Below are 10,615 nucleotides of genomic sequence, written 5' to 3' on the forward strand. Positions count from 1 at the left end.
TACCTGAATGTAACAATAATTACTATGTTGCATTTGATACTTTTTAATACTGTGTTTCAAATAAAAAAGTGGAATGATTCAGATACTCTGCATGATTAGTGCAATTTTTCTATTTTCCAGCTTTGACCTACTTTGAGGTTATTCGTAACTTTGGATTATTGTACAAAAGTAAAGAAAAACCATTCTTGCTCCTTTACACTTCAGGTTTCTATCAAAAGCTCCTAGTGCCTAAAATATGGTCCTTTCACCTTGCTCTGAAAAAGCAGCCAGTTCTGGCCTGGTCTTGCTGGGAAGATGTTGGGGCACAGTTTTAATTGAGAGTTTATCTTTGCATAGGGCACAAAATTCTGAATACAGTGGACTGCACCAGGCCCAATGGTGGAACACTTCCTGAGAAGGTGGACCTCATGATGAGTGACTTTGCAGGTGGAGCGTCAGGATTCCCAATGGTATACAGCGGAGGAAATTTCACTGGTAATGAACCAATGGCATCTTTTAGATAAGGTGTCCATTTTTCAGAATATTTTGAAGCCTCCATTGGCCAACACTTTTATTTCAAACCAAACACCCCCCTTATCTCTTGAGAGACAAACTAGCAAGTGCACACAGCAACATAATGTGTGCAATTGCCCCAAAGAAAAACATGGAGGAAACATGAGAAGAAGCAAGAGCTCTTTCTATGTCATGGGTCAGCAAACCTTTTCAGCAGGGGGCCGGTCCACTGTCCCTCAGACCTTGTGGGGGGCTGGACTATACTTTGGGAAAAAATAAATGAACAAATTCCTATGCCCCACGAATAACCCAGAGTTGCATTTTAAATAAAAGGACACACTGTACTCATGTAAAAACATGCTGATTCCCGGACTGTCCGCGGGCTGGATTTAGAAGGCGATTGGGCCAGATCCGGCCCCCGGGCCTTAGTTTACCTACCCATGTTCTTTGTTGTCAGATACCAACCCAACAACATAAACCAGGCATAGGCAAACTCTGGCCCTCCAGATGTTTGGGACTACAATTCCCATCACCCCTGAACACTCGTCCTGTTAGTTAGGGATGATGGGAACTGTAGTCGCAAACATCTGGAGGGCCAGAGTTTGCCTAAGCCTGGAATACCCCCTTGTCTGTTGTCATGTACAGGCGTTCTGGGACCCTGCACACTTAACTGAAATGCACATAAGTGGGAGGCCTGCCGCAGTAAATACATCTTCCTGCCCAACAGCTGTGTTGAGTGGGGTAGCGTGGCAGTAGCAAAAGCTTCCGGTTGCTATTTTTGAACCCTTGGAGTCTTATTTTCTGGACTTTGGGTTCACTGATGTCCCTCTGGGGAGGGTCTCCTTGTGAACCACAAGGGCTTTCCAGCTCTCTCCTGACATTTCAGGTTAGAATTGAATTATTTATTTATTTCCTGGCGCCATGCATATACGCAGCCGCATGCAAGTGGGGGGGGGGATCATGCGCAAGTGGGGGGGGATGCCTGTAGCAGTGAGAGAGATCTTCTGTGCAGTCTCTTCCCCAGATCTCTTTCCTCTTGACAGATGGCCCTTCCAGATTTCTCTTGCTCTGCTTCAAGTGTGAAGGTGATGCTGATGGAGGTGATCAATAATAATAATTAGTAATGAAGAACATAACTTAAAATCTTTGTGGGACAATTAAGACCCCCCCCCCCCGATTGCACAACATAGGTCCAATAAGTGCTTTCGTTTTTCAGAGGAGAAGAAAGCCCAGTTTATTAAAATCGAAAGGAAGAAGCTGTTGAATTACAAGGCCCAGCTGGTTACTGATCTGAAGCCAAAAATCTACTGTCCTTTTGCGGGATATTTTGTTGAAGCTCATCCTTCTGACAGGTACTATCTTCCTGTTCACTCTTTAGTCACCAGTTGTATCACAATAAGTTTGCACAAATGTGATCAGTGATGATGTGTGAAGCAATGTGTGAACTGAAAGGGAGCTAGCCTGTAAGATTTGCACTCATCCAAATTTTGCAGAGCATTTCTCCAGCCAAACGGTGTTTTGCAAAAGTGCATATATTGGGGAAAGGTGTACATAAAAATAAAGATATTAGTGAAAATAACATACAAAAATGTGTTACAGTAAGGGAAATTGCTTACAAAAATGTGCATGTTAGTGAAAACGGCATATTAAAATATGTCTATTAGGAGTAATTTGCACTAAAATGCTGATGATTTTTCAGGGTGATTTTAAAAACGAACTGCAAATTGCTGGAAAATGTGGAGAACTGAATTTCAGACTGGAAAAATAAGAAAGTGAGAGAATAGAAATTAACAGATCCTTCCATTCTTATTGCCTCCCCTTTGCAAATAAATAAATTAAAATTCCACCTGCTTTGAATTTTTAATGGGGGTGGGGGTTAGTATAGGCATTTCTGTGTAATGTGTGGTTAGCCTTTTCCTACCTAATAATGATGTGATTAGCATTTAAGCCTAAGAGGTAGACTATCAAATAATGCTGGAATCAGTGCTGTGTGCCTTTCCAACCTAGTCCCATAATTTCCACCATGGCACAGAATGTATTGACTTATTATCGATTGTTAATTGGCCTTCTAAATGTGGAATAAATCTTCCACTAGTAGAAAAACTGTTTTCTTATTTTATTATTGCAGGAGAGGCTTGCCAGTAAAAGTGAAATTACAGTAAATCCAAGGTTGTCTTATCCTGGTCTGACAGCAGTGAGGCAGGGCAGGACCACAGACAGCTCCAAGTGAATGAACAACTTGCTCTGAGTAGGGTTAAGATTACGCTGAGCTTTTAAAGTTTTGGATCCCAGACTACTTCTCCCTAACTCCATCCTCTTGTTGAGGATAACTACAGATTCTTAAGCATTCTGACCTGAACAGAGGGACTCTTCATATGTTCCATAGCCTTATTGAACTCGCTACACCATCAGTAAGGTACTGTGGGAGATAAAGCAATAGTTTGTTAAGGATGCTGGAAACTGTGATTCTGTAAGGGGGAAACTACACTTCCCATGATTCTTTGGGGAAAGTCATGTGCTTTAAGTGTATGGTGCAGATCTGCACCATCTATCTTCAACTATCTTCCACTTAATCTTGTTCTCTTGTACAAGTGAACAATGCTAGTGGCTATTTTCCTTCCACTCATGACTTTGTGTCTCCAGTGCTATGGAAACATCCAATTGTGTGTCTTTCCTTAACCTAGTTACATTAAAGAAACAAATGTCAAAAATGACCCAGAGGAGTTGAACAGACTAATTAAAAAAAAATCTGGAGAAGTTTCAACATGGACACCAAAACCTGGAGCCACTTTGGACCTGGCAAGGATGCTCAGAGATCCAACAGACAGGTAATACTAATGTACTTCAAATTAAGTATTTATTGAATTTCTATAATTAGGTTTTGAATATTTGTAATGCCAATAAATCTGTTAATCAGTTTTTGTTGAAGTGCTTCACTGGTGTGGGCAGGAGAAGCATCTTCATAAAGTTGAGAAGGGAGAGGAAGTCTTGAGATTGAATTTGAGAACTCTGTGCCATTTCATGCAGCTAACAAGCACCCAACTGACCCATTCGCCTTTGAAGAGCAGTAAGGAAAGGGCTCTTGCAAGGCAAAGTTAGGGGCCATTGTGACACCAGCATGTAGTGGACCAGTCTTTTTCTTAGGTCCCTTTGCTAGTTTAGCAAAATATTTTCCCCAAACAGTCAAAGTGTCATTCTTCTATCCATGCTGAATAAATCTACCACGATAGTTTTCTGTGAGTTGAATCCAGATTGCCCTTAAATGTTGCCCTGGAGAAATGTAAATGGGTGTAAAATGCTACCTTGCAACAACACTGAAGGATGAGTCATCTGAATTATTGCAAGCTGGGGGTCAGTAGATAAATAAGAAATAGAAAGTGGGGCTATTCATTTTATCTGCAATTAGACTTACTCTGTGAATCAGAGAGATATGCTCTGCATGGATTTTGACTACAGTTAGTCAATGCAGTTATTAATTGTCTATTTTCTCTCTCTTAGTTTAAGAATTGTTGATCCTCCAGAATGGACAAAAATTTTCAAGGACTCATGGGATTTCAAGCCATACTTACACTCTCTTGGAGCTGCAGTTGATGATGATATTTTTCTCTATCCTTCCTGGGTGAAAGAATATTATCTATGGGCTGGATTTAAAGGCTATAACCTTGTGATAAGGGTGAGTAGGTCTATACAAGCATTTATCAAATGCAAGATATTATTTACTTCATGGACAAATTCTAAAAGAATATCTGTTTTCAACTGCTTTAGCAAAGAAACGCAAACACCTTTTAAAGAACAACATGAAATGGATGGTGACAGTTTGGGACATACAGTTGCTGTTAACAATTTAAAATTTAATTTTGGGATATACAAAAATTTAAAAATTTCAACTTTTCGGACATATACCAATTAATATGACAATTATGTTTAAGTGACAGTCAATATTTCTTCTTGAACTATAAATCTCTCTCTGTGTGTATTTTTCTCTAACACAGGAAGACAATTTCTTTTATTCTCATTTTAAAGGAGCCCTTCTCTTCAAAGAATTATGACTTCCTACCTCAAATTCAGCTCATAAAAAGTTGAATTAAAAAAGTCAAAACAAATAAACTACTACACAGAGAGGACAAAGATCTTGAAAATTGAAACATAATATATTAAATATAAGGCAGCAATCCTAAAGTTGCATACCTGTGACTAAGTAAGCACAACTGAATTCAGAAGAACTTCACGGTTGAGCACCAAGAGTAAATGGGAGAATCAAGCAAAATCCAAATAGTTTGGGGGATTGCACAACATCTATTTGAAATGACAACCTCCTCTTGTTGTTTATATCCCATAACTAGGTAATAGAAACTGATGATGATTTCAGTCCTTTGCCTGGAGGGTACAACTACTTAGTGGATTTTTTGGACTTATCTTTTCCAATGAAAAGACCAAACCGGGACTGCCCATTTGAGGAAGTAAGGATTACAAATGTATATCTTCTCATGTTCTCAAATATAGAAATATATATATAACATTTCCTTCAAGGACAACAATTTGCTTTCACTTATTTCTGGTGACAGGGATTTGGGGGGGACTATAAAGCTGTGTGTGTTTAATTCAGTATACTAGCACTTAGAATGCACAGTTCTTATGCTTTTTATATATAGTTTGTTAAAATATTGTCATGGTTCTCATTGTGTGAAGTGAAACCCTTTGAGCTTATTTATGCAACACTTCCATGCCCTTGTTGTTTCAGAGTGTTCAGCTTATGATACCACCACTCAGCCTTCTTTCAATAGTTTTGTAGCAGTGTTGGGATCTGCTTTCAGTTTTGCTGTGGCTTCAGTTCTTGACCCAAGCAGAGAAATGTCATCTTAAGGTTAATGTGAACCACCCCAATTATATGGCATTAGCTGCTGGAAAAGGCCTGAGCAGAGGCTAAGATGAAAAGCAGGGTGGAGAAGGGGGCACTTGAGTGAAATGCAGAAAGGGAATATGGGAAAAGGCAGGAAAACAGAAGGCATGAGACTAGGCCTTCTCAAAATACAATATGGCAATTATAAAGTGTCCTCCCAGACCATTAAGAGTCCTGCTTCTAGCTCTAGCTGACTCCACACAAAACGTCCGCTGATGAGTAGAGTCACAAGGCAGCTTCTCATTTTAATTTAGGAAATGTATTTGTAATTTTGAAACATACAAGAACTACAGTTTGGTTACAGCCAGCACTTAGAAATGTTAGCTGGCCAAACGTATGGGCAGCAACAACTGTATTTCAAGGGGGCGTGTTAGGAAAAGGGACAGAAACCTGCTTATTCTCTCTTTGTTGTGTTATTTCAGGATGCCACTAAGAGTAAAAAACAGTCATGCCTAATCATTTTTAATATGAGAAAATATTATTTGTATTCACACCAGAACACAGCAGCAGAATTAGATACTAATTATGCTCGCACATTAACACTAAACCATGATTTCTTTAATCATGGCTTGTTCAACAAACCATCAGTTGTCTCATAGATAAGCAAACAAACCATGGCTTGTTTTTTCAAAGCTTGGTTTTCCGGCTGTGGTTACCTTGTGCTTAGCAGTCTTAGAAGCATCTTCACAAGCAACATTGTTGGGTTCAGACATAACATGAAACCATAGTTAAAGCAAGCCATGGTTCATAAGCCAACAACAAACTATGGCTTCACATCATGGTTTGTTGGCAGAAAAGAAACAATGGTAAGTCTGCTGGTCTGGATTTGCACATTCAAACAAACCATAGTTAAGCTAAGCAAGCCTTAGTGATATGTATGAACTAGGACAATGTGGTTATGTCATGGGCATCTTCCAGAACAGAAGCAGCGCCTAGCATCCAAACAGCCACACAACCAGTTTTGTGTGCCAAAGGGAGTTTTGGACTTGTGCTTCACAAACAGCTGTGTCCCCAACACCACCACCACACAGCAAGCTACCTTTGAAATTGAAGCGGAACTTTCAGAATTTTCAGTAGGACGGAAAGAACTGAAGGTGGTCTTTGGATTCTGCCTATTGGTTGTATTAATGTATCAAATAAAATTGATATGCACTTTGTCTTTTGCTGCAGATAAAAGCCCGAGTTAGTGTAATGAGGCACACAGTGAAACATGGATTGCTCTGGGATGATCTGTATATAGGATTCCAAACCAGACTACAACGTGACCCTGACATATATCATCACCAGTAAGCCCATATGTTTCTGTTCTTGCCATGCTAATGCCAGTCACTAGTATTTGATATAGAATTGTTTCAAAATTGCTCCTTGAAAGCATACCTGTAGGTGTAAATCATTAAGCTGGTGTCAACTGGCATTGCCTCACTGATTATAGTTTTCCCATTCCTTATGCCTCTAGAATACAATGTAAGAAATGGATTCTGTTGTGAACAGAAGCCTGTCTTGAAACAAGTCACTTTATCCCTCATAACAGTTCCAAAGGGGAAAGATACAGAAGCAGCTGTGACTGCATCTATTATTATACAAGTTTGAAAGTCCATGGATTTTTGTGGGGGGTTTTTTAAGCAATGAGAGGGGTAGAAATGTTCAAAGCATTTTTTAAAAAAGAATTGCAGCTGAACAATTATCACGTGGTCCAGAAAGCATGTTACTTAAGCATGCATTTATCTATTCTGTCTCTTTGCAAAACCAATAATTACTTAATCCCTATAACAAAACAATCTAATCGGATTTACTTCTAATTAACACACTTGGATCTATACCTAATAGCAATCAAAAGTTAAGAGTGAGTCTTGAAAATTCCATTCTTTTTTCCTTCATAAATACAAAGGACTCAGTGTCATTAGACACTAGTTTGTACATCCCGTTTGTCAATGTATCATTCATTTTCTACCAAATGTTACTTCGTTTTGTACACTGCTGCTGGGTCTTGAACTTAGAGCCTTGGGGTTTGTGTCCAGCTGCCCCTTTTTGGTGAGACACTGTATAGTTCAGTACAGTGTGCTCAGACATTGGACTGACTGCACTCACCTAGGTGGGCTATAGGATCCTTCTGGACAGGAAGAAAAGTTTTAGAGGGCTTCCTGGTCCAGTCAAGTCTGCTTCGGCAACAAGGGCTTCCTGAGCTTTGTCATGATTCTGTATTCATTGGTCCTGCTTGGCTTCTGCTCCTGTCTCCTGTCTGTCTTCTTGATCCTAGTTTATTCTTTGGTTTTGACTTGCTCTACAGTCCTGACTACTGGCTTGGCCTACAACCCTTGAGTCTTCTCTCATGCCAGGCAGAGGTTGCTATCCATAACCCAACCTTGACAGCAGCCAGCCTAAAGTTACCAAAATATCTTCAACTGTAAACAAAACTGATTTCAGCAGATGAGCTGATACAACCATGCAGCTTCCTAGTGGTGCTATGCACAAGGATAAGACTGTAATTATCTGGATGCTTTAATAGATCATATAGAAGCTTTAAATTCTGTTAATGTTTAATTGTTTTTTTAATGATTCCACACACACACAATCTTCTTAGCTGTTTCTATTTTATCTGTGAACCACTTTGAGTTCCCTTCAGGGGAAAATGCAGGATATAAATAAAGATAATAATATTAAGCAAAAACAAAACAAACAAACAAGTGTTCACAAATTGTTACTGAAAAGCTGTGTGGTCTTATCACCACGTATGTTACTATTTCACCCTGGAACCAGGCATGTGAAGCTGCCATATAGATTAGAGGCCATTGGTTCATTGAGCTCTGTATTGTCTGCACAGTGGCCAACATGTTGAATCCAGATGTAGGACTACAAATCCCATAATACCCAGAGAGCATGGACAATGGGCATGGATTATGGGAGTTGTAGTCCAACAACATATTGACCAGCATATTGGCCAACACATTGGCCAACCCTGCTGTGTACAGTAACTGGCCGTTCTCTAAGGTCTCGGGAGTCTTTCCCAGCCCTGCTATGGATGGTGGGGATTGAACCCAGGATGTTTTGCATGCATGGGCTTTATCACTGAGTTACAATCCTTTTCCCAAGTCCATGAAGGGTTCCCAAGCCTGTGGACTGGGACATAGTGAACAAGTTGATCCAAATTTAATGTACCGGTAGCTACTGTCCTTCTGTGTGTAACTGTTTTTGTTTTCTTATATTTTTAAAGGTTTTGGAATCATTTCCAAATAAAACTTCCTCTGACCCCACCAGTCTTTCTTGGCACAATGCAAACAAAATCTGAATTGAAAGAAAATTGTTGTGCAGCCAACCAAGTTGATGATAAGTGCCTGCCTACTAACGTTTAGTCTTCTCTGCATCCTCTGTGGAAAAGTGAAATGGATAAAAACTCTGCTATGGTTACTGAATAATCATGTCCCTATACTATGTGAATTTCCTCTAAAAACAATTGAAGATCCACACACCCTCCCTTCTGTCATTGATTTTCTTTGCGAGTACTACCTAGAAGTACTACCTGAAACTATTTGGTTGGTGTATGGAATTTTGGGATACTAAAATTGTTTTAACTACTTGTTGCCTAGAAAAACCTTGGTTATGGGGTGATGAAATAAAAGCAATAAATCAACTAGGCTGTGTGCACCTTACCATTTACTGTAGCTCCAGTGGACTTCAGCTGGTTAGAGCATGGTGCTGATAACACCAAGGGTGCAGGTTCGATCCCCACATGGGACTGCTGCATATTCCTGCATTGCAGGGTGTTGGACTAGGTCAGGCATAGGCAAACTCAGCCTGCCAGATGTTTTGGGACTACAACTCCCATCATCCCTAGCTAACAGGACCAGTGGTCAGGGATGATGGGATTTGTAGTCCCAAAACATCTGGTGGGCCGAGTTTGCCTATGCCTGGACTAGATGATCCTCAGGGTTCCTTCCAACACTACATAGCAGATGATGCTATCCACAATCCAAAGGTATCTCATAGTTTCTTCTGCAATACTGTGTTTTGATGTGCTTTCCACAAGCCAGCTGTACTCCAACTTGAGAATCATAGATTTATTCAATGCTTGGTGAATCCCAGGCGTGAGCAATTAAAACATTTCCCTGTGTTTCATTCCTTGAGGAGTTGAGAATTCCATCTTACCTTTTCTATAAATGATAATTCTAAATGCTGTGTTCGTGTTATGTGTTAATACATGGTATCTTATTCGCTTGTTTCCATTTTGATTTTTGTTAGAATTTATTGACATGATTCACTTTAAAATCTTTAATAAAAGCAATGTTTTAAAATATCCAAATCAAGCCAAGCTTTTAGTTTTAAAAACAATTTCCCATTTTTCTCTCATTTTCTGATAATTTATTTGTCTAGTTGTTTATTTAAGCCCAGGGCCTTGGAGGGGAGAGGGGGTGGAACAAAATCAAAGTGAGCAGTCATGGGGGGGTAATTGTTTCTGTTATTTTTCTGGCAGGAGAAGGAGTTATGCTTCATGTTTTCTGTATTATTGGTTATGAAAAATCAGTAAGAGGGTAAGTTGAGAGGAAATTTGAACAAATGAAGGCAATCATTATTTCCAAACTTGTTGGAATGGAGAAACATTGCATTCTTCTGAAAAGGAAGTTCTCAGGGTTTGCTGAGTTCTCTAAAGTCATTGAAATCATAATAGTTTTCATTCCAATGAATCAGGAGATTATAACAGAGCACCTACATGTCGCTTTTGATTTATCTCTCCCTCCCACCACACACACACACTAGCTGGCTGACTGAATCCAACCATGCCATTCACCACTGCTCAGCTGCTGGGATAATTGAAATAAAGCACTGAGAGTGACTGCTCATTCATTAGTTTCCAGATATATAGGCATATAGAAGTGCAGCTTGATAGGGTACATGTGATTACATTCTTTATGAAGTCAAGCTAAGCGTGATTCATGTAATGGGCACCCCTCAGATTTTGTAAGAATACTTGAGTCATTGTGCATTGTTGTACATAATGCAGCAATGACTCAAACTCTTTCTGGCCTTTTTGCCATTCCCCAAAACCCTGACTCTTCACTAAGTTTACTTGCCTCGTTTGATGTTAAACCACATGGAAGTCATTTCAAAATAACTAATTATTGGTCTTGTTTTAAGCTGAGAAGTCTACACTATGTAATTAACTTTAATGGGAGCATTTGGCATTGGCCGCTGAATGTGGGTGTGGATTAAATGGCCCATTCTTGAGAA

At 39.6% G+C, this 10,615-nt stretch overlaps 1 protein-coding gene across 3 annotated transcripts in view; it reads left to right on the forward strand.

Annotated features, from left to right (window-relative positions):
• LOC310713919 (cytidine monophosphate-N-acetylneuraminic acid hydroxylase-like) overlaps positions 1-9,021 on the forward strand; it is a 30,592-nt gene extending 21,571 nt beyond the window's left edge. For 2 of the 3 annotated variants that reach the window (XM_083518680.1, XM_083518678.1), the window contains exons 8-14: positions 337-474; positions 1,709-1,844; positions 3,177-3,320; positions 3,991-4,165; positions 4,836-4,952; positions 6,563-6,678; positions 8,604-9,021. In XM_083518680.1, coding sequence (XP_083374806.1) covers positions 337-474; positions 1,709-1,844; positions 3,177-3,320; positions 3,991-4,165; positions 4,836-4,952; positions 6,563-6,678; positions 8,604-8,742 — 965 coding nt within the window. In that variant the 3' untranslated portion in view covers positions 8,743-9,021. The remainder of the gene's footprint in view (positions 1-336; positions 475-1,708; positions 1,845-3,176; positions 3,321-3,990; positions 4,166-4,835; positions 4,953-6,562; positions 6,679-8,603) is intronic. The other variant, XM_083518679.1, reaches the window with a different exon arrangement.
• Positions 9,022-10,615: the final 1,594 nt, after the last annotated feature.

The sequence above is a fragment of the Podarcis liolepis genome (assembly GCF_965112155.1).
Source record: "Podarcis liolepis genome assembly, chromosome: 8".
Classification (NCBI taxonomy): domain Eukaryota; kingdom Metazoa; phylum Chordata; class Lepidosauria; order Squamata; family Lacertidae; genus Podarcis; species Podarcis liolepis.